Here is a 24076-nt window from a genome sequence, read left to right as displayed (position 1 = left end):
CTTATGGGAGGAAAGGGTTTATTTCATCTTCCAGGTATATTCCATCAAGAGAGGCCAAGGCAGGAACTCAAGGCAGGAACCTGAGGGCCTAAACTGAAGAGCCTGTGAAAGAGCAATGTTTACCAGCGTGTTCCCTCTGGCTTGCTTTTTCTTTTATTTATTATTTTTATGTGCAGTTTTTTGACTGCATGTCTGTCTGTGAGGGTGTCGAATCCACTGGAAATGGAGTTAGACAGCCGTGAGCTACCATGTCAGTGCTGGGAATTGAACCCAGGTCCTTTAGCAGGGCAGTCAATGCTCTTAATCACTGAGCCATCTCTCCAGCCCCTCAGCTACAGGTCTACATTCCTAGAGATAGCACCACCCACAGCAGCCTGGGCCCTCCTACATCCATTAGTAATCAAGAAAAAGCCCCCCAGCCTAATCTGAGGGAGGAAATTTCTCAGGTGAGGTTTCCTCTTCCCATGTATGTTTAGGTTTGTGTCACTGACAAAAATGAATCAGCACAAGGCTGCATCTACGTGTTTTCCCACTGTGAGGTTCTCTGTGGATCTCTCTCTTCTTTGGAGGTCAGTGTGCAAGGCCCACACTTAGGCAGTGGAGAGTTATGCTCAACTTTGTTGAGGGCAAAATGACTACAGAAATCACCTGTGCCAGGAATTGTGGTGCTAAACCAATTCCAGGAGGTAAAGGTAGGAGGACAAGAAGCCAAGGTCACTCTTAGCTATATTAAGATCAAGACCAATCTAGGACCAAAGGGGGAACAAAACAAAACAGGGTTTCTCTGTGTAACTTTGGTGTCCTGGAACTCGCTCTGTAGATCAGGCTGGCCTCGAACTCACAGAGATCTGCCTGCCTCTGCTTTTCCTTCTTAATCAAAAGAACTTGTAGCTCTGTAAGAGTCAGGTAATGACAGTGTATCTGAACCATCCTCCATTTTTCTGCTGTGAACTGGACAGATGTATTTTTCTTTCTTTCTTTCTTTTCTTTTTAAGATACGGTCTCTCCTGGTTGTCTGCTCTGTAGACCAGGTAGATCTCGAACTCACAGAGATCTCCTTGCCTCTCCCTCCCGAGTGTGAGGATTAAAGGCATGTACCACCACACCCAGCAAGGACAGATGTATTTTTCAAGCCATTTCAAACAGTGACGGAAACCATGGTTATGTATAAAACCACAAAACACAATGTAAATAGACTAGAGAAGATGGTTCAGTGGTTAAGAGCACAGGCTGCTCTTCCCGAGGACCTGGGTTAGATTCCTAGCATGAATGTGACGGTTCCCAACCATGGGTAACCCCAGTTCCAAGATAGCTGACACCCTCCTCTGGCCTCCATAGGCACTGTGTGCATACACAGGGTACACAGACATTCGTGAAGACAAAACATCCATATACATAAATAAATCGTAAATAAACAAGGGGGGGGGCTGGCGGGGGCGGCGGCGGCAGTGGCGGCACACGACACCTTTAATCCCAGCACTTGGGAGGCAGAGCCAGGCGATCTCTGAGTTCGAGGTCAGTCTGGGCTACAGAGTGAGATCCAGGACAGGCTCCAAAATTACATAGAGAAACCCTGTCTTGAGAAACCAAAACCAAAACAAACCCACAATGAACACATCTAGGTCTTCCTGAGCTGGAACAACATTAAGACAAAGACAACATATTTACAAACAATTTAATAACACTCTTGAGAATGGTTTGCCCCAGGTAGGAAACAACGCAGACATAGATATATTGTTTTACTTTGAAAATTACAAAGTTAGTGCTTGAAAATGCCAGTCAGGTGGGGGGGGGGGCTCTAAAGTCCCAGTAGGGAGGAAGAGGGAGTTCAAGGCCAGTCCCTGGGATACACAGAGAGGCGCAGTCTCCAACCCAAACCAGAACAGAAATTTAGCAGGTAAGCAGAAGCGCCGTCTGATGGGGAACCCCAATAACTAACCGGCGGGTTCTATGCAGGGCGTTGTTTGTACCTGGACATGTGTGAGTGTGTGCGCATGTGTGCTGTCTGCCCCTCCCTCCCCGCTCATCTTCTTAAACTTCTCACGTTGTGTGTACGCTATCCAGCCCCTCAGTAGCGCCTGTTCATCTTCTTGAACTTCTCGTAGTGGTAGTCATCTGTGGCCTTCTCGTTAGCAGGACGCTTGCGGTTGGGAGGGGACCCTAAGGAGAGCAGAGGCTGCCTGTCACGGTGGAACCAGCAGAGACTACTATTCCAAAGTGAGGATCTGGTTGGCGTTGTCCACTACAACAGCCCAGCACTGAGGCTCAGGTGAGCCTTGCCATGTGGCTCTTATTTCCTGGTGTTTTGCTTTTCCCTTTCTGAAACTTTCAAACTCAGTCTCTACTAGCTTGACAGCTTGGGGTCCCCAAGCAACCAATGGACTGCCCCTACACCTCTCTTCATTTTACCAAGGAGGAGCCCCCAGCTTGGGCAGGGGAAGGCACATGGCCATGGTCCTCAGCAGGAGTCTGGGTCAGATGCCTTGGTCCCCTAGGGCTTCAGCATTGCCCTGCCCAGCAGGACTCTGTCTACACAGGCCACTTAAGTGCCACCCAGGGCTGTACTCACGTTCAGGCTCCGGCTTCTCTGTGTCACCCACTCGCAAGGGCCGGGCTTTGGGCTCTTCTTTGTTTCTTCGGATGGGTGCATTGAGCTCTTCATGATAAACTGAGCAGAGAAAGAACAAGGGACCATGAGGCCGGAGGTGGGGCTTTTAGACTCATGGGGTGTGGGGCAGGCAGGGCACTCACAGCGGTTGTGCTGGACATAGTTCACAGCCATGTTGGTGGGCACGAATGAAGTCTCACTATCCTTCTTCTTGTTCTGCTGCTCTGCCAGCAGCCGGGCCTTGGCGTCCTCCGTGGAAATGATATTTTTTATTTTGGCACTATGGAAAGAGAAAGAGGCACACCTCATACGAGACCAGCACACCTGTGGAACTAACCAGTGAGGCTGGCCACTCCTACTGCACGAGGGAAAGCTTTGGCCCCAGAGCACAGAGCTCTACAGTGTACCAGGCTGCTTCATGCCTTCCCTTCTTCCCTTTTGGTTTTGGTTTTTCAAGACAGGGTAGTCCTGTGTAGCCTTGCCTGTCCTGAATCTTGCTCTGTAGACCAGGCTGGCCTTGAGTTCACAGAGATCCTCCTGCCTCTGCCTCCCGAGTGCTGGGTTAAAGGTGTGCACCACCACCACATGGCTCCTTTTTGTTTTTAGGACAAGGCTTTCTACGAAGCCCCAGTTGGCCTGGAACTCAAGATCCATCTCCTCTTGCCTCAGCTTCCCCAGGGTTCAGATACCAATGTGTGCCACCCTACCTGGCCTGACCCTGTCATCACATCGGTATGGAGAACTCAGAGCCACGGGAGAACAGATGTGTTCTCTTTGACAAAGAGGAAATCTTGGAGCCTGGCAGTGGTGGCGCACACCTTTAACCACATCACTCAGAGGACAGGCAGGAGGATCTGTGAGTTTGAGGCCAGCCTGCTCTATAGTGAGTTCCAGGACAGCCAGAGCTACAGAGAGAAACCCTGTCTCAAACAAACAAAAAACAAAACAAAAAGGAAATCTTAGGCTGGGATGCAGCTTTGTGGCAGAGTACTTACCTAGCATGAGTGAGGTCCTGGTTCAAATCCCCAGAAACACACATGTGCACACACATAAGAAATCATGTCCCACAAGAATGAAGCAGGCTGCCTAAGGTTAAGCCCTGCCAGGCCAGAAAGAGACCAGAATGCACACGCCGCCTCCTAGCCCTTTACTCTAAGCAATGTAGTTGCTGACCACTCACTGTGCTTGTTTCCCTGCAGGGGAGAAACAGCTCACAGAGGAGGCATGGAGCAGCCTTTTACACAGCCCTTGATGGAAATAAACAGAAAGGGGTGGCTAAGGAGACACTTTTTGCTTCCAGAGGTCAGGGGCCCTCAAGTCTCTTCAGCCAGAGACCAGGTGTAACAAGAAACCTCTGGAGACAACTTGCCTGAGAGAGCCTGTCTGTAGGTTCCCAAGGAGACTGAGAAGGACCTCCATAACTTTTGTGAGCACTCGTGCTTCTGTGTGTGTGTGCACATGCATGTGTGTGTGCATGCGGATGAGCGTGCATGGGAAGGCCAGAGGACCACCTCAGATTATAGAAGCCGCCCACCTTGTTTCGGGCAGGGTGTCTCACTGGCCTGGAGCTCACTAAGTAGGCGAGGCCGGCTGGCCAAGGAGCCCAAACAGCTCTCCCATCTCCACCTGCCCAGTGTGCCCTCTCTACCTGGCTTTTCTGGCATGGGTTCTGGGAATCAAACTGAAGTCCTCATGCCTACAATCACAAGTCTTAACTAACTGAGCCAGCTCCCCAGCTCCCCAGAACTTGTAGGAATGCTAGGCAAGTGCTCTGTGCTCTAGGCTCTGTGCTCTGTGTAACCGACCGCTAACTGGATGGTTGGTGGCTCTTCCCAAGGGCAGGGGCACAGCCAGGGCTGGGAGACATACTCTATCCCCAGGTCCACCTCGGGGATGCCGCTCAGCATCTGGTTGGACAGCATCTCCTCCGTCTTCTTGGCGGACGAGACGCGGATGTTCTCTGGCAGTTCATAGAGGCAGTCCTCGGCATTCTTGGGCTTGGCCTTCTGTTCCTCTTGCTCCACAATCCCCTTCCTCTTCTTCAGCTCCGTCTCAATGTACTTCATCCTGAGAGGGGACGACATGCTCAGGGGGCCGGAGAGGCCACCACAGGCCTCTGCTAAGGAGCATTTTAATGAAATCCTTTTCACCTTTTACTTCATGTACCAAGTATGTGCAGAGCATGTACACAACAACACACGTGGGAGCTGACATCTCCTCCCACATGCGGGTCCTGGAGACTCAGCACAGTCCTAAGGCTGGTGGCAGAGGTCTCTACCCATTGAGCCATCTCACCTATCACTACAGGAAAACTGTTTTGAAGACAGGTTCTCATTATGAAGCCCTGGCTAGCCTCAAACTCTTTATACAGACCAGGCTGGCCTTGAACTCAGAGACCTACCTGCCTCTATTTCTCAAGTGTTGGGATTAAATTCAAGTGTCAACACACCTGTCTCCAATGAGGAAATTATCAGTTCATGGAGAAATTAAGAAAAATAAAAATACCTGGAGGCTACTTTTGACAGTCTCACACTGTGTGACCTAGATGGTTTCAAATTTGAGATCCTCCTGCCTCAGCCTCCTTGATGTTAGAATTACAGGTGTGTGCCACCATACCTGACTTGAGTTCATTCAAGTTTTGAAAATTTCAACTGAAAACATAGTGTGTACTGGAGACTACAACACCTAATCTCCAGATGTGACCATAGCCAAGGCTCTTTGAAGACAGAAGGTGGCATTATGTTTCTCTTTTCCCACCCCCCCACCCCCCCACCCCCCCAGCAGAATGAACTGGATTTATCAAGATAAAGAGTGGGTAGGGCTCTAGGGAGGGACTCTGGAACGTTTTGAAGGCCTTGATGGAAAAGAAGTGGAGACAGTCCTTGTGTTTGGGGGAAATATCACTAGTCAAAAAAATCCAAGGGCTGAGAATGTACTGTCTGGTGTCTGTCCCTCCAGAGAAAGGAAGGAAGGAGAGGGAGGAGGGAGGGACAGAAATGTGAGCGCAAAGACCCGCCCTTTGAAAGGACTTTTAAGAGGCTTTCAAAGACCTCAAGCCTGAGAAGTTGGGAGGGCATGGCTAAGGGAACCCGAAAGAGGCACTATCTGTGACTAGACATTTGTGACAGTCTGGCTGGGGCTGACTCCAGTGTTACAGACACTGAGACACACTGGTACCTACATGTCTGCATCCTCATCCCTCCGGTTAGTTTCTGCAGAAAAGGATGTCCCCAGGTGCAGGTCCTCCTCTTCACTGACCCTGAGAGGAGGGAGAAGGTCACATTCATTGAGGCCAGGTTACATCAGACAGCTCCGATCCAACAGAAAATAAAACCTATGACACAGCATGGTATATAAAGGGAAAAAACCCTAGACACGTATGCAAGCAACAGGCGGCAGCAGCTTTTAGACTTAGAGAATGAGTGCATGCTTTCTTTTGCAAACGTGTATAGTAGGTAGTTCCTGAGTACGCATGTGTGACCCTGCATGCACATGTGGAAGTCAGAGGTTGTGTCAGAGTGCCCCCCATGGCTCCTTCCCTTTATCTTTTGAGATGAGCTTTTACTAGCCCACAGCTCATTATTTTGGATAGACAGGTTGCCCACCAAGTCCCCAGGACCCACTGCCTGCACTCCCTAATGCAGGGGTTACAGACACATGCTGCCACACTTGGGTTTTATGTGTCGGGGATCTCAACCCAGGCCCTTCACTTTACTCACTATCCCATCTCCCTAGTTCCTTAAATACACTTTTTTTCTTTTTTTAAAGAGGGTCTCATACAGTCTAATCTGGCCTTGAACTCCCAATCCTCCTCTTTTCGTTTCCTGAGTGCTGGGGTTTTCAGTGCATTATTTTTTGTCAGAAGCCATGCCGTCACCCCTGGGAATGGTGCATATTTTACGAATGGAACTCTCTAAGGCAAGGTCCTTTGGAGAATCCCATCTACCTGGAAGGACCTGTGGAAGGGATGCTGCAGACCCCTGGGCTGATCCCAGGGAGCTCAGATGCTGCAGACCCCTGGGCTGAGCCCAGGGAGCTCAGGTGCTGCAGACCCCCGGGCTGAGCCCAGGGAGCTCAGGTGCTGCAGACCCCCGGGCTGAGCCCAGGGAGCTCAGATGTTGCAGACCCCCGGGCTGAGCCCAGGGAGCTCAGGTGCTGCAGACCCCCGGGCTGAGCCCAGGGAGCTCAGATGTTGCAGACCCCTGGGCTGAGCCCAGGGAGCTCAGATGCTGCAGACCCCTGGGCTGATCCCAGGGAGCTCAGGTGCTGCAGACCTCTGTGCTGATCCCAGGGAGCTCAGGTGCTGCAGACCTCTGTGCTGATCCCAGGGAGCTCAGGTGCTGCAGACCTCTGTGCTGATCCCAGGGAGCTCAGGTGCTGCAGACCTCTGTGCTGATCCCAGGGAGCTCAGGTGCTGCAGACCTCTGTGCTGATCCCAGGGAGCTCAGGTGCTGCAGACCTCTGTGCTGATCCCAGGGAGCTCAGGTGCTGCAGACCTCTGTGCTGATCCCAGGGAGCTCAGGTGCTGCAGACCTCTGTGCTGATCCCAGGGAGCTCAGGTGCTGCAGACCACCAGGCTGGTCCTAGGGAGGCTTCAGGCCTCTCTAACTCTCGCCATGCTCATTCTCATGGTGATTCTTAGATTTTCTTTGCCAATTGTGATTGTAGTTGAATTTACTGGAAACAAAAGCTGATACTTTTTTTCTCAAAGTCTCTCCAAGGAAATTGAACCTCTCTGCAATCATTCACAGAAACCAGTTCCTCCGGTCGGTCACCCCGGGCTGCCTTTGCAGTCATTCTCAGTGAGCAGGAGGAACTCACTAAGGTTAATGATCCTTGCTTACTTAACTAGCCTAAAAAAGAAATAACTTTATTGGGAGATAGTTTCTGAAAAGATGACATTAAAAACTTACAGGAACATATAAGGAAAAGGCAAAGGACATGAAAGGTCAGACATCTCTCTGGTGCCAGGACATGAACGGTTAGATGTTTTTTCAGTTAAAACTCCCAGTTCCCTTGGAAGTAAAAGTACACGGAGAAACTGCCAGGAAGAATATAAACTTGGTCCCAAAAGTTAGAGAATTAGGTAATCACTACCATTTTGAGAATTTATAAATAGGATTACAACTGTTGTCCACATAAAAGTGATATACAGATTATTTAGAAATTGACTTACACTTGAAAATAATATCCTAGGTATGGCTGATTACAAAAATATAAAAAATATGACATTGTTAAGGACTAATCATAAGACTTGAATCTCTTTCTTTATAACCGCATGCTTGCTGCTGGCTGGGCACAGTATGGATAAGATGTTCCTGGCTAGATATAACCATTTGGCTTGCAATATAAAAATTAATGAGATAAGGAAAAGGTCAATGACGTCAAGGGAGTGGGGAAGAGGAAAAGAAACTAAATTGGGTAAATGGTAATGATTCTTGGAAAATGATTAAAGAGAAATGTATTCAAACTGCTCATGCCTGGATGCACTAGAACTCATATAAAAACAATGGCTTGAGTTATTCAGGGCACCTGTTTGAAAGACAACCAGTGGTCAGCCTCTTCATTTTCACCGACTACACACCTCCGCCCTGCAGCTCAGAATCCCGCTAGAGCTGGACTCTGGTCATTTTTGTAACTAGGTTTTCACACAAAGCTTCCCCGTGTTTGAAATAATGAACAAGGCCCCTTACAAAAGGATTCTTCTCTCTTGGCTCTGAGCCCTGCACTGGGGTTGTTTCTATAGCACACCCCGGCAGAGCACAGAGGCTGCAGCTCTGTGCAGGATGTCTCAGCAGCCCTCGCCTCCCTGCCTGCTCAGGCCCAGGCGACAGTGCCTGCCTGTGCCCTAGCTCCCTCCACTTACTTATCTTTGCCTCTCTCCTTCAGCTTCTTCATGTCCACCATGCCGCCTGTCGTCATTTGGAAAGGGTCATCCTGCAGAAAGCACACAGCTTAGAGGAAGCATCTAGAATAGCCGCAGCTGAGTTAGTGTGATCTGTGAGTGTGCAGGTGCACGTACACATACATGTACATACCCATGAAGGTCAGAGGTCAATGTTGTGTGTCCTCAATCATTCTCCACCTTATTTTTCTTCTTTATTTTTGTTTTTTGAGACAGGACAGCCAAGCTGTCCTGGAACTTGCTCTGTAGCCCAGGCTGGCCTCAAACTCAGAGATCCACCTGACTCTGCCTCCCAAGTGCTGAGATTAAAGGTGTGCGCCACCACCACCCAGCTTTCCTTACTTTGTATGTGTATGTGTGCTGTGAGCTGCAGAAATATGAAGTAGGAATTCAGCTGACACTGACTAAAAAAACCTGGCAGAGCCAAGGAGTTTTAGCTCAAAACTCAAGGAGTTTTGGTGATATTAGCTTTTGCATGTATTAGCTGTTTCCTGCAGTGAATTTCTTGTGTGCTATTATAGTCTTCCCATTTGAATCTTTGCCCAAGAACTTCTAACACTGTGATCGATCACTTATTGGGCACTACTTCCCCTATACATTTTGAGGTATTTGGGTAACATCCCCCAGCTGTGTTTGAAAACAGTCACATAGTCAAGACCCCTTTCCCATAACCAGGCCTTTGTTCCTTTTATTCTAGCATAGACTTAGAGTCTGCCTTTCTGTAATTACCTTCATTAGCAGACATCTGGCCAGGGCCATCTCTGGATAAAGAGACACCTGGAGACACTTCTCATACATCCAAGGACAGACTGCAGACAGATGAGCATTAGTGTCTCTGAGCTCATCTTGCCTACAAGAGAAGCTAACCTCACTAAACTTAAATCCTTACCTTCACCCCCGTTCATTAACACAAGACCCTAATTTAAGAGATTACTGCCTGCAAAGACCAATCAGACTGCAACCCACAGAACCAGGGAGGCTATATGGCAGGGGGGACCCTAGGATGACTGTGGCTTAGAATAAGTTTTGGTTTTACTAAAATAAATAAATAAATAAATAAACAAAACAATACAAACAAACAAACAAACAAAAAGAGATTACTGCCTGCAAAATTACCAGGATGGTATTGGGCCATCTTCTAGTTACTACAGTAAGGTAAATACTCCCACTGACCTATGAGACAAGACCAGTGGGATGATTGGTGCCGAGCTTCGTTTCTTGTGAAAATTAAGCTTAAGTCCTCCTCTTTTATCCCATAGCCCAGTTGTTATCCTTAGTTCTAAGATTCCTCCCTTTAGCAACCAACTCAGGGTGAAAGTGCTTTTATAAACCGGATGTTCCATGTGGTGATGCAGAAGGTGGTGCTGATGGGGGACAAGCTTAGCCAGAAGCGCTGCCCAGGGAAACGCCAGTGTCATTGTACTTATGACTTATACTGACACACAGACTCCTAACCTTTTACCTAGCCACTTCTAAGAATACAGTCTGAGCACATAACATTGCTCTTTAGATGATTTTAGCCTTTAGTTGACTCTACCTCCACTAGTCACTCCCCTTTGGGGTTGTAAATGAAAGCCGACAATTACTGCTTTATGTGTGGATCTTATCACCTCTCTCTATGACCCTGAAAACTTTAAGCTTCGCATTGCACTGCCAAAGAATTGCTGCTTGTAAGTGCATATAAACTGGTACCCCCACGGCACGTGTAGAACTGACTCAAGAATAAGTGAATGGACTGAAAGAGTTCAGTGTGTGTAGATTCATTTAATATCCCTCAGATTAGATCCCAGCTGCTTAAAGCATCTTCCCCTGAACTCTGGGAAAAAACCCCATGGGGCAGATACCCGGGGGCTCTCGATATATGTGACCATGCCTGTTAGTTTTGTGTGTGGAGTGTATATGCACGTTTGTGGGTACAAATGTGTGGTTGTGGAGACAAAAGACCAAAGTCAGGTATCTGCTTCAATCACTTTCCAGCTTAAGTATCTCAGACAGAGGTTACTGCTTTGGGTAGACTGCTGGCCAGTCAACTCTAGAACTCCACTGTCTCCACTCCAACCCGCTAGGGTTATAGATGTATGTCATCACATATGGCTTTTGTGTTGGTACGAGGGGCCTGAGTCAGGTCCCCATACTTCAGCAGCAACAACTTGGGCACTTTACCCACAGGGCCGTTCCCCAATCCTTTGACTTACAGGCTTTGAGACAGGGTCTCTGAGCTTGCTTATCAGCACCTCGTCCTGCCTCTGCCTCCCCAGGGCTCGGATTATAGGTGTGTGCCACCTTCATGTGGGCGCCAGGGATCCAAGCTTGGACCCTTGTGCTTGCACAGCAAGGACTCTGACCGAGCCATCTCTCTGGCACCATGGTTATACCTTAGGAAGACACACAGAAGAGCAGCCCCAGAGCGGCCCACACTCACCACCAGAGTCGTTTCCTCTTGAACCTTCTCTCCCACCAGCAGGGCGGCAGCACTGAGCAAAAGAAAAGAAAAACACAAAGAGAAATGACACAGAGACAAGGAGGAAATCCATGTGCTGGCTAGGTATTTTGTCAACGGACACAAGCGAGAGTCATCTGGGAAGAGGAAACTTCAATTGAGAAAATGCCTCCATCACACTGGCCTGTAGGCAAGCCTGTGGGGCAGTTTCTTATGATTGGTGTGTGCAGGGCTCCCTTCCCCTGGGTGTGTGGTCCTGTGTTGTATAAGGTAGCTGAATGTAAACCTGGGGAGCAAGCCAATAAGCAGTGTTCCTCCACGGTCTCTGCTTCAGTTCCTGCCTCAGGTTCCTGCCATGACTTCCCCCAATAACTGAATGTGATCAAAATATGTACACCAAATAAACCCTTTCCTCTGCAAGTTGTTTCTGGTCATGGTCACAGCAACAGGAAGCTCACTGGGACAATCAGGTTTGCAGGCTGGAGTACTGAGGGGAGGTAGGAAAGTAGCTGCAAAAGCCGAAGGAGGACACAGTGCTGGCACTCTGTGAGTGGGAGGAGAGAGGACACAGTGCTGGCACTCCGTGAGTGGGAGGAGAGAGGACACAGTGATGGCACTCCGTGAGTGGGAGGAGAGAGGACACAGTGATGGCACTCCGTGAGTGGGAGGGAGAGAGGACACAGTGCTGGCACTCCGTGAGTGGGAGGAGGGAGGACACAGTGCTGGCACTCCGTGAGTGGGAGGAGAGAGGACACAGTGCTGGCACTCCGTGAGTGGGAGGGAGAGGCAAGGGAGACACCTAGTGCATGTTCTTGCACGACCATTTGATATCATTGTGGTCTGGAAATCCCAGTATAAGATTCTGCCAGCCAAGGAAACTGTAACAGAAGACAAATGCCAGGGAATATGCACCACGTATTTATAGCTGATGGTGAAATTTACAAAATGACCCACAGAGATTGAAGTCAGGGCCTCACAGAGGCTGGGCTCTCAGACTATCACTGAGCTACCCCGACGCTTTTTGTTTGTTTGGTTTTTGAGATATGGTCTCATTAAGTTGCCCAGGCAGGCCTTAAACTTGTGGCTGTCCCACTTCAGCCTCCCAGGTAGCTGGGCCGAGGGCTTTGTGGCACTAGGACCGGCTGTGTTGTCGCTGAGAGGAGGTTTCACTCTGTGGCCGGGGCTGGCATCAAACTTGTGGTACTCCCTATTTCAGTCTCTCAAGTCTGGAATTACAGGTGTGAGCCAATGCACCCACCGAGGCTGTCGACTAACAAATTACAGCACATACTCCTGGGGTACAGCACATACTCCTGGGGTACAGCATTCTACAGTCTTCTGAAAAGATTTCCTGAAAAACACACAATATGGGCAGCTCCTCACAACATCATAATGAGTTGATGTTTAAAAAGCATGGGGAAAAAGTAGATATAAAATTGATTAAAATCTTCAACAATAAAAAAGAACCAGATGGGAAAGAACTTTAGATGCTAACAATGGTTACCAATGCATGGAAAGATTATGAATGCTATCTCTCTACCTCAGCGTTTTTTTTTTTTTTTTTGGTTGGTTTTTGTTTTTGTTTTGATGACTGTTCTGTCTGCATGTACGCTTGCAGGCCAGAAGAGGGCATCAGATCCCATTGTAGATGGTTGTGAGGTACCATGTGGGTGCTGGGAATTGAACCTGGGTCCTCTGGGAGAGCAGCCAGTGCTCTTAACTGTTGTGCCATCTCTCCAGCCCACCAGGTTTTTTAATAAAGGGTCTTGCTATGTAGCCCAGGTTGCCCTCAAACTCCCAGTGTTAGGATTAGAGATATGCACCAACTACCACACCAGGCTATTGTTTATTTTATTTTTTATTTTTTGGTTCTTTGAGATAGGGTTTCTCCATGTAACAGTCCTGACTGTCCTGGAACTCATTCTGTAGACCAGGCTGGCCTCAAACTCAGAGAACCACCTGCCTCTGCCTCCCAAGTACTGGAATTAAAGGTGTGCGCGCCACTGCCTGGCTTATTTCTTAATTATACTTCTCTAAGTTTTCCAAACTCTTATCTGTCAACATGTTGTCAGTCACAGTTCATTGGTGCAATTAAAAACTTGAGTTAGAAAAAAAAAAAAAGAAGGCTGGAGAGATGGCTCAGAGGTTAAGAGCACTGCTTGCTCTTCCAAAGGTCCTGAGTTCAATTCCCAGCAACCACTTGGTGGCTCACAACCATCTGTAATGAGATCTGGTGCCCTCTGCTGGCCTGCAGGAATACGTGCAGACAGAACACTGTATACATGATAAATAAATAAATCTTAAACAAACAAACAAAAACAAAAAACAAAACAAAACAAAAAACCAAACTCGAGTTAGTGACCTGAAGCAGATTCTGAGACCACCAGGCTCAGGGCATGTGGCAAGTTAAACATTTGTAAAGAACGTTGGCCCCCTCTGTGACCAGTGGAAGGTGCATATCTAGAGAAAGCACTATGTTGAAGGAGGAGAGATTTGTAACTGAGACCCTAGCTGGGAAGTGTCTGTGTCTCAATGATGCCGCTCCCACCCCCATGGTACCCACCTCACCCCATTTGGCCTCTTCCTTAAGTTCTGCACCTCTCGGGTTTCTTCAAGTTTTAACCTGGGAGAAAATGAATAAACAGTAATGTAGAGGCTGAGAGATGCTCTGCGAAATTCAAGGAGACCCACAGAGGTTTCCTAGTGAGATCTGAGCTTGTTTTATCTAGCAGGGCTGCACAAGGGGATGACTGGACCGCAGGCCTGGTTACCAGGTGTTTGGAAGGGTCTGCACTTGGTTGCACGATGTGCTTTGATCTATTAAAGGGGTCTTTTGCCCACACCTTGGCATTGTTATAAAAAAGCCTTTTTGAAGAGCCAGAAGGGGCCAGTGGATTTTGATAAGGTCCTCCCGAAGCTATCCTGTGTTTCTGTTTGTTTCCTCTCCGCTACCTTTCTATCTAAAAGTTTCTTATTCCTCTCTCCTCCTCATAGGAATCCTTTAAAAGGTGGGCACAGGCCTCCCACAGGTGGTGCCCTGAACAGGGACATAGGTTCAGGGACTCCCACACTAACTCAGTTCCAAGGACATCCGTCTCCCTTGGCCGAGTCCCTGGCACGGTAGATCACCGGCAGTCAGACCCATACGACCCCGGAACACCTCTCCCAGCTTCGCAGCCAGGAAAATGTGGCCTTATCCCCAGGAGCCTCTGAAAGACAACCGTGGCTCCCGGTCAACGGTGTCAGCGCGGTGCCAGCCGGTAGCCAGCCGCAAGCCTGTCTCCCCCTTCCTGGACCGCGGAGGTCCTACCACACACGTACCGAACCTCCTCTGATTCCTGCTCATCTTCCTCCGACTCCGAGTCAGCCCGCCGGCGGCGGAAAGTCTTTCGGATCCGCATAGCGGCGCCAGACTTTCGGAGCGATGTTACCAGCCGCGTAGTACAGGGAACCCCTTTCGCTTCCGGCGCGCAAAAGTGTCGTCAGACCGCCGGCTGCCTGCAGGCCCGCCTCCGGCTTGCCAGGCCCCGCCCCAGCAGCACGGCCCCCAGATCCCAGCTCGGAAAAGCAAAGGCAGGTACCGCCGCGTAGCCACACCCTCGGCCGCTCCCCAGCGATGTAACCATGCTCACCACCAGCGTGACAGCCTTCCAACCATATGGCCACGCCCCAGCAGCACGGCCACGCCCCCTACTCCCGGCATGCACGGGCACTCAACACTCGTGCGGCCACGCCCCCAGCGCGCACGGTCCCGCCTCCTAGTAGGCAGCGCCGTGTGACCCCGCCCCCTTCCCTGGCATAGGCTCTTCCGATTGGGCGGCTGGCAGTGAGGAGGCGGGGCGCGGCAGGCAGAGCCACAAGACTCTGCGCGGCGTCGCGGTGGGCGCGCTTGACTGACAGGCGGCGCGGTTGCGACGGCAGGTGAGTTCCGGACGGCTGCTGCCTGATGTCGTGGGCTGGGCCGCTAGAGCAGGGACGATCGCGCCGCCGCTGCGAACAGGGGAGGCCTAGATTTGCGGGGCCGCCGCGACATGGGGAGAGGTCCCCGCCGCCCACCATCCCATCGACCGGCTTCTCTGTCCGCCCCAAGACCCCACGGCCCTGGCTTCTTCCAAGCAGGCCGCATGTCGCTCCGAAGGCCAGCGCGAGGCCACTCGGGCTCCGGGCCCAGACGTGCAGATTTATTCCCCACGGAGAAACACTGAGCGCCTGGGCGGGGGTGAATATCAGTCCCGGTGCCAACTGCCAGTACCAGGGTGGCCTGCAGCCATTGGTCCCTAGGAGGGGTGCCACTGACGTTCAGAGGCCGCTCCAAGGGTGTGAGGCCGGGGACTGCCCTTCGAGAGCTTGGGGTGTCTCCTTTGGCCTGGAGGAGTGCCGCTCTACCCTACACACTTTCCACCCCCAAGATGTTGCAAGGGTAGTTAGCTTTCAAAGGTGTCCATAAACACTTAAGAGATGGATAAATGCATGCGTAATGGCTCACCTGGGACTTTTAGGGACTCCTTAATTGCTAGTTTCTTCTGGAGCAAAGCACTTTTTACTGGATACTTAACTGGCAGTCACTGGGCTAAGCATTCTCTCCCAGAAGTCTCCCGTCTAATCCTACGAAGTAAACGCAGTTGGGTCTGCCTTCCAACTGAGGAAGTTAGAAAAGGCTGAGGCTTACAGAAGTAACTGGTGCTTCAAGTTTCACAGCTGGGAAGTGGGGCGGGGGCATAGTGTTGTCGGCTGGGCTGCGGGAGTTGCATCAGGGACAGCGGGCCTCTATGGGTATTTGCTGCTGCTATTGCACCTGGCAGTCCAGCTCTTGGGCTGGGGGAGGGGCTGATGGAGACTTTTTCTGGAAGACTGTTCTAAAGCAGGGAGGCAAGTCTGCCATACCTTGGCTTTTCTCCAGAACACTTTTCTCGAAGGTTGTCATTCTCTTTACATTAGGACAAAGAAAAGACTGGGATGTCTTGAAACAGCCTTTTGGCTTTGATCAAAAAGGCATTAAGTATCAGAGTCTTGACATCCCCGCCCCCCCAGACTGTTTCAGCTGTCCTCAGTATAAGGCACTCATTGGATTGCCTCTGTTGACTGAAAAAGAGGCTCTTTGGGAACTGCTGCGGGAACCCAGGGACTTGTGTGTACAACTCTCAAGGCTCAGAGGTGGTTCTTAATTCCCCTGCCTGGCCGTGTGTGCCCTGCCCTGCCCTATAGCCCCTAGGGTCCTGGGCCACTCTGGTACCTTCAAGGAAAGAGTCAAAGTCAGGAACATTTCCAGACAGTCCTCATTTGACAATACAGAGAGACATTAGATGCAAAGCTGTTGCCCCTCTCCTACCCTCCTCCTTGAAGCCAGAATGCCAGGTGGCATCCACTTGCTGGGCTGTGGCAGATGGAGTTGATTCTTGTAACACAAGTACTGATTAGAGCCTGACAGCCGGGAATTTGACCTCGGTGCCTGGGTGGAGAGACAGCAGCCCCTCTGAGTCAGGCTCTTGAAAGTGAGGCTGCTTCACAGAGGGATCCTTTAGGAAAGTAAGGGGTTTTCCTCTTCTAGTTCCAAGATGAGTCTCTGGTTTCAGTTTGGCTTGGGAGTTGGGAATAGGTGCTGGTTTCTCTAAAGCTAGGTGGATGCCCAAAGAGCATTCACATCTGGATGGCCCCTGCCATTGTAAGCAAGCAAGAAATGCTTGTTTGAGCCAGGTGGTGGAGGCGGCGGCGGTGGCACACACCTTTAATCTCAGTGCTCAGGAGGTAGAGGCAGGCAGAGTGAGTTCGAGGCCAGCCTGGTCTACAGAGCAAGTTCTAGGACAGCCAGGGCTACACAGACAAGTTCTGTCTCAAGGAGAGAGAGAGAGAGAGAGAGAGAGAGAGAGAGAGAGAGAGAGAGAGAGAGAGAGAGAGAGAGAAGGAAAGAAAAATAATCCTGGTTTGAAGGACTGAGTATGTGGTTCAGCTGGTAGAGTTCTTACCTAGCATGCATGATGAACCTTGGGTTCAATCTCCAGCATTGCATGAACCTGGCATACAGTTTCATGCCTGTAGGCCCAACCCTTGGTAGGGTCAGAAGTTCAGGGTCATACTCAGCTATATAGAGAATTTGAAGCTAGCCAGCCTGAGTCTAGGCTACATTTGACTATCTCACCATTAAAAAGTCATTTAAAAAAAAATCCAGGCATGGGGCTGGAGAGATGGCTCAGAGGTTAAGAGCACCGACTGCTCTTCCAGAGGTCCTGAGTTCAATTCCCAGCAACCACATGGTGGCTCACAACCATCTGTAATGAGATCTGGCGCCCTCCTCTGTATACATAATAAATAAATAAATCTTTAAAAAAAAAAATCCAGGCATGATGGGGCAGGTTTTTAATCCCAGCACTTGGGAGGCAGAGGCAGGTGGATCTCTGAGTTTGAGGCCAGCCTGGTCTACAGAGTGAGTTCCAGGCTAGCCAGACTACCTCCTAGCTCCAACGGAAGCCTTCCTTCCCACCCTCTCCTGAGCCATCCTCCAGAGAGCAGTTCACTGCTCCACACAGCTTCAAGAAGTGTAGAACAGGGCCTGAACCTGAACCTCTGCTGGCGGCTTTTAGGAGTCAGTGAAAAGGAACGGAGTAGGTTTGGGCTTCCCCAGGCTGGCACGATTTTTTCTTTTCCTCTCAAAACAAAGCAAGGCCTTGCTGTGTAGTCGTAGCTGGATCTTGGAGGTGAAATTGGTCCCTGTGCCCTGCTGGCTGGCACATTGGGGTGTCGGAAGCCACAGTTCATTTAGAGCACTGGCTGCAGGGCAGGTCCCCCAGGTTTGGGTCCTGGCTCTGGGGCTCCAGGGATCTGGCTCAGCCAGTTACTCCTGTACTCCGAGGCTCACATTCCCCACCTTTGGTGATGGCTGGGTTGCGTCCTGGCCTCCCCGGGCAGTGTGACCGTCCTGCGGAGCTATTCTTGGGAAAGTTCAAGACTTGGAGCTGTTAGCAGAGCTCCTAAGGTGGGGTCCGTGGTGGGCAGGGAGACCCGGAGGTGAGAGAAGCTGGCCTAGTCCAGGCAGGGGCTGGGGTGCCACATGGCCCTAGATGAAGAGTCAAAGGGATGGGGACTTAGGGAAGTAAGACTGGGATGGGGAGGTGGGCAGTGTCTGGAAAAGGATGGTGCATGTGTCAGCAAGGGGTGTGTTTGTGCGGGGAGGGGGGGTGGCTAGTGAGAGGATCTGGGTGGTAGTTGTGGGAACCTGTGTGGGCGGAGGCCCGGCAGTGCCACCTTCAGATCCCAAAGGACCAGCGACTCCCTGGGAGTTGGAGGAATATTACCAGAAGCGCTGGGGAAAGTGATGAGTAACGGGCACCTGAAGCTGCCAGGCCTTGGGAGTGAGTGCGCAGTCGCGCTGCCTCTTGTAGGCCCCGCCTCCACCCGGCCCCTGAGGGTGGGGCTTCCTCCATTGCCAGCTCCCTGGGAAGGTGCCAGAGGCTGTCCTTGCAGGTGCAGAAGCTTAAGGTCTCACAGGGCAGGAGAGGTGGGCTCTTTGTCTCCATCCTTACTCTCCAGCTCCAAGACATGGGGTGTAGTCTAGTGCGTCCCTGAGGATGGTGGCCCAGTAGGACCAGCTGCTCTTCAGGGGACCGGTACCCAGCACCGTGGGCTTTACCAGGTCTTCCCTTTCAGCCTTGATTAGGCCTGCTGGCACCCCCTTCCAGCTGTGTCCCTCCTCACTGTGTGACCTCCGGCTTTGCTCTTCTGTCAGAAGCGAAGCTGCCATTCCTCCCAGAGAGGGTTGCTTGAGTAATCCGATGAGCCCTCATTCTGCCGCCACCGATTATTGGCTTTTCCCCTTTATTTTTCCATATCTGTGTCTCATAATGTCACTGTTGCTGATTCATGGGAAAGTAAGCCCAGGCAGTCTGGCCTTTGATGCCCAAGTATCTCAAGCAGTCATCAGAGAATAAGGAGGGTTATCATCGTGCGCAGCCAGAGAACGATGTTCTCCTGTGAAACCTTTACAACAACCGTCCTCCCAGGATGCTGTGACAACAGGCCACGGGAGGGGCTGCTTAAGCAATTCCAATTAGTGGTCTCCAGTTCTGGAGGGGGTTAGGTTTCAGACACCACTTCTCATTGGACGCTTGCGGCCTTCCGTGTGACAGCCTCCATTGCTTCTTTGTGCTTGAGTCCCGTCAGGGCCACCACAGAGACCTGCTTTTCACTTATTTCTCCCAAGTCCTTACCTCCAAATACATGCTGGAGTGAGGGTGCTTGGGATCTCAGTGTAGGCGTTTTGGGGTGGGGTGGGACAGTTTGGTTGTTATCGGGGGGTGGGGAGGTGCTCAGCCAGCTTAGTGCTTTCCTAGCCAGCACGAGGACCTGAGTGCAGTCGTCATGTGAAAAATCTGGGTATGTGGTATGTGTCTGTAATCCAGCACTGGAGGGGAAAGATGGGGAGACCCGTGGGGTTCAGTGGCCAGCTAGTCTAGCTTAATCAATGAGCTGCAGGTTCTGTGAGAGACCCTGTCTCAAGAAATAAGGTGGACAGCTCCAGGGAAGGTGACACCCACACTTGGCCACTGGCTTCCGCACACATAAGCACCCATGTGCACCCTCACCCACACCCCCAGGTAAATTCTTAAAAATACTGTTGTCTAAAGTCTAGTCCGGATGCTAGCTTGCTAATTGTTCAGTAATTCCACCACCACCCTTAATTTAAAGAGAAGAGGGTCACCCTTTCCCTCCCTTCCTCAGTTTCCCGCCCCCTTTCTCTGTGGCTTGTTTGTTTGTTTGTTTTTGTTTTTTTTTTTTTTTTTGAGACAGGGTTTCTCTGTGTAACAGCCCTGGCTGCCCTGGAACTCACTCTGTAGACCAGGCTGGTCTCAAACTCAGAGATTCGCCTGCCTCTGCCTCCCAAGTGCTGGGATTAAAGTGTTTTAAAAAGATTTCTTTTGATTAGTTTTTTGTTTGGAGACAAGGTCTCACTATGTAACCTGACTGGCTAGAATTCATTTCTGTAGACCAAACTGGCCTCCAGTTGAGAGATTTCACCTACCTCTGTCCGCCCCCACCCTGAGGGATTAAAGGCATGTGCCACTGCACCTGGCTTATTGCTTTTATTTTTATTTATTTATTCATTTGTGTGTGTGCATGTCTGGTGTGGACATGTCTCCACTCTTGGAGAAGTTCCCATTGTGAGTGTTGGGAACTGAACTGAGGCCCTCTGAAAAAGCAAGTGTTCTTCTTAATGGCTGAGCCATATCTTCAGCTCCCCCTCTCTTTTTCTTGTGTTTTAATTAATTAATTTATTTTTGAAACAAACAGGGTCTTGCTGTGTATCCTTGGCTGGCCTGGAACTTGCTCTGTAGACCAGGCTGGCCTTGAATTTACAGAGATCCACCTGCCTCTGCTTCCCAAGTGCTGGGATTAAAGGGATGCGCCACTGTGCCCAGTTTACGAAGTGCTGAGACTCAAACCCAGGCCTTTATACTTGCCAGGCAAGCACTGTGCCAACTAAGCCATGTCCCCAGCCCTCTTAGTTGGGTTTGTTTTTTAGAAAAGGCCCTTCTCTGTAGCCCAGGCAGATCTGGACCTCACAATCCTCCTGCCTCAGCAGCCTGAGTGCTGAGGTGAAAAGTGTGTGTCATTACACGTGGGCTGCACTCTCATTTAAACTGCCTTGTGTGAAGCTGTGGATGGGATGCTCATGCTTCAGAACCAAATACTATAGCAACGTACAGCAGGCGCCAGCAACTGATGCAGCGAGCCAGGGTTGTCTTGTAGGGTCCTAAGAAACCTCGATGTGACCCATAAAGTCCAGCTATTTATGTCTGCTCATTTGGAAAGATTGCCAACTGATTTAAAATCAGGTTCTGTGTGGACCAATACCAATTGTTTGCAAAGCTGACTGCCATCCAACCAGCCAGGTGCTTGACCATGGACAAACTCAATGGCACAACCGCCTGTTTCCTCCTGTGAGGATTAGGGCTTGTGACGATTCGGAGGCTTTAGCCGTGGGGCATTTTTTGTTGGTTTTTTTTTTCCTCTCAAGTTGTGGGAACTGGACTCCATTTGCTCTTGTGAATTAAAAGTATGTCTGACACTGGGTGTGTGGATGCTTGTCTGCAGTCCCAGGTCCAAGGGTAGGAATATCACCAGTTTGAAGCCAGGCTGGGCTATACAGTGAATTCTAGGCCAGCCTGGGCTATATAGTGAGACTTTGTGTGTGTGGGGAAAATGGGCCTGTCATTGTCATTCTGTTGTGGGCACCAAGATCATAACTAGACTCCTCCTTCCTCAGCACATCCCTCTGGAATGCTGGTACAGGTGACAGAGACACTAAAACCCCACCTCTGCCCAATATAGCTCTGGGCCTGTGCCAGCAGGCACTCGGCCTCTGAACAGACCACCCAACCTGTCTGCAAGTAGGTTTGGAATTTAGAACTTTGAACCCTGTTGTTGTCATGTGGCCATTTGAGAAGTTACCTTCTGACTACCCCTCCCTCTTTGAACGCCACATCCGGGAGACTGCGCCCACTTAGGAGCAGGGGCAGCGGCAACTCTGATCAACCTAGTGGTGTTGTAGCCCCCGGTGGCTGAAGACTTGGGGGTTCAGAGCAGCTCAGGGCTTTGGAAAGGCTCAAAGGGTAATCTGAGGGGCTCGGTGGCATGGGTGGAGGGGCCAGGCCTTGTCGTCCAGAGCTCCTGCCAGTTCTATGCCCATCCTAGAAGCAGGCTGTCACCGTCCATGAGGAACACAAAGCCTGTGGAAGCCCCAGACAGCCAGCCCACTGTGTGTGGCCTCCCCCAGGCGGTGTGGGATGTTTTCAACCAAGAGAAATTTTTAAAAAATTTATTTATTTTATGTATATGAGTGACCTGTCTTCATGTACACCAGAAGAGGTGATCAGATCTCATTACAGATGGTTGTGAGCCACCATGTGGTTGCCGGGAATTGAACTCAGGACCTCTGGAAGAACAGCCAGTGCTCTTAACCTCTGAGCCATTTCTCCAGCCCAACCAAGAGAAATTTTAAAGTAGATTCTGTTTTGTTTACCCCCAGGTGCAGACCTCCTCAGCAGCCAGTCACTGTCAACAGAGAATGTGCATGCTGGCCTCCTCCTGCATGTGCCTTTGACTCAGGTAGGTCCCACCTCCTCCTCTAAGGTGTACCCTTCAAATACTGACAGGGGAGCTGGTTGTCCTAGAAGACCGTGGGATTATACTCACAGGTCGCTTTTGCTGATATGTGGCTCTTGTGCTGGGCATTTGCCGTTTGAGGCAGATGCGGGGTGAAACCACACTGGTCCCAGGATGCTCAGGATAAAAGTGAGTGGGGAGTGTGGAATGCATGCCGAAGCTTCGCCTTTATTTGCTGTTTTTGTTTGTTTTTAATTTAGAGAACAAGGGCCAGCAAGATGGTTCTGCAGGTCAAGGCGCTTGCATCCAAAGGCTGCCAACCTGAGTGCCAACCCCGGGGACCCACATAGTGCAAGGAGAGAACTGACTCCCATAGCTGTCCTCTGACCTCCACATACATGCCGTTGGACACACACACATAAATAAAAATTAACACATTTTATTTTATTTATATATGTATGTATTTATTTATTTTGGTTTTTCGAGACAGGGTTTCTCTGTAGTTTTGGTGCCCGTCCCGGATCTCGCTCTATAGACCAGGCTAACACATTTTAGAGAGAGAAAGAGAGCACTCACAAATGAGCGAGTGAGAGAGGCCTGAAGCCTATTGGCCACCTTTTGGCCCTGGCTCCGGGATGGCCCTTGATGAGATGTGAGACGGGAAGGACCTATCTCCAGGTCTGTGCTACTGGGGCCATCACAGCCGCGGAAACAACAGGGAGGCTTTGATTGGGCCGGCACAGGACTGTGTCCAGCCTAGTGGCTCGCCCTGTCAGCCTAGTGCCTCATGTTCTGCCTGGCTGACCCTGACCCTGGGGGTGGAGAGGGAATGCACTGTGTCTGCCTTTGGGCTTTGGGAGAACGCAGCCCTGGCTGTTGATAAGGGCACTCTACACTCTACCCACACCTGTGGCTGATTTGAACCTTTCTTTTGTTTTGTTTTGTTCTTCGAGACAGGATTTCTCTGTGTATGGCTTTGTGCCTTTCCTGGAACTCACTCTGTAGCCCAGGCTGGCCTCGAACTCACAGAGATCCACCTGCCTCTACCTCCTGAGTGCTGGGATTAAAGTTGTGCACCGCCACTGCCTGACCCTAAAGCGGGTTTTTTTTTTTTTAATTGTTATTTATTTTGAATTCTTTCTCTCTTCTCTCTCTCTCTCTCTCTCTCTCTCTCTCTCTCTCTCTCTCTCTCTCTCTCACTTTTGAGACAAGGTCTCTCCATGTAGCCCTGGTTGGCCTGGAACTCAGTATGTAGACCAGGCTAGTCCTCACCTCACAGAGATGAGCCTCTGCCTCTGGAGTGTTGGGATTAAAGGCGTGCCACTAAGCCTGGTTTTGTTTTGTTTTGTTTTTTAAGACAAGATCTCATATACCCAAGGCTAGTCTCCAACTTTCTGTGTAGCAGAGGTGATATTGAACTTTTTTTTTTAGTTATTTTATTTTGCGTGTGTGTGTGTGTGTGTGTGTGTGTGTGTGATTGTGTGATTGTGTGATTGTGTGATTGTGTGATTGTGTTGTCAGCATATATGTGTATGCACCATTTGCTCACCTTGTTCCTGCAGCAGGTAGAAAAGGGTGTCTGACCCTCTGGAGTTACAGATGGTTGTGAGCCATGCACCATGTGGGTGCTGGAAACCAAACCCAGGTCCTCAGGAAGAGCAGCCAGTGCTCTTAACTGCTGAGCCATCTCTCCAGCCCCAGCCTTTAACTTGTCCTGCTCCCTCTCAGGTGCTGAGATTATAGACATGACCACTACAGACCTGGTGTCTCCTTTTAAAATGATCAGATTCCCAGGATTTTGCAAAAGCATGCCAGGATATCCTGTGTGCCCTCCCCCAGCCTGCCTGCCTAGTGTAGCACCTCTGCCTTGTGACCAGACTATATAGCCTGGGTGGTCAGAATGCGCCCCCAGCTGGCAGGAAAGCATTGGTTTTTCCAGACAGATTTCCTTTTTCTTCTTCTGATTAAAGAGAAGTGGTTTACAGATGAACATCAGGAGGGACGTCTGTCACGAATGAAGGGACCT

The 24076-nt window shown here is 50.3% G+C and overlaps 2 protein-coding genes across 3 annotated transcripts in view; one reads left to right on the top strand and one right to left on the bottom strand.

Annotated features, from left to right (window-relative positions):
- Window positions 1–1722: 1722 nt before the first annotated feature.
- On the bottom strand, window positions 1723–14455 carry C4H9orf78 (chromosome 4 C9orf78 homolog). 2 transcript variants are annotated; one of them, XM_028884637.2, is made up of 9 exons: window positions 14275–14455; window positions 13517–13576; window positions 10936–10987; window positions 8475–8545; window positions 5790–5867; window positions 4478–4675; window positions 2752–2888; window positions 2570–2668; window positions 1723–2160 (listed from the first exon to the last, which is right to left on the bottom strand). In XM_028884637.2, exons 1-9 carry the CDS (start codon window positions 14352–14354, stop codon window positions 2069–2071), a joined length of 867 nt encoding a protein of 288 aa, XP_028740470.1. In that variant the 5' UTR covers window positions 14355–14455; the 3' UTR covers window positions 1723–2068. The 2 variants fall into 2 exon arrangements, with proteins under 2 accessions (XP_028740470.1, XP_028740471.1); XM_028884638.2 differs by having other exon boundaries at window positions 13522–13576; window positions 14275–14291.
- A 316-nt stretch (window positions 14456–14771) lies between these two features.
- Window positions 14772–24076, top strand: part of Usp20 (ubiquitin specific peptidase 20) — a 39104-nt gene continuing 29799 nt past the window's right edge. The window contains exons 1-2 of the mRNA XM_037204362.1: window positions 14772–14874; window positions 21974–22053. The gene's annotated coding sequence lies outside the window, so the exon portion shown is untranslated. The remainder of the gene's footprint in view (window positions 14875–21973; window positions 22054–24076) is intronic.

Source organism: Peromyscus leucopus, chromosome 4 (genome assembly GCF_004664715.2).
Source record: "Peromyscus leucopus breed LL Stock chromosome 4, UCI_PerLeu_2.1, whole genome shotgun sequence".
Taxonomy (NCBI): domain Eukaryota; kingdom Metazoa; phylum Chordata; class Mammalia; order Rodentia; family Cricetidae; genus Peromyscus; species Peromyscus leucopus.
The sequence above is the reverse complement of the archived record's forward strand: the minus strand, read 5'-3'. Positions and strand labels throughout refer to the sequence as shown.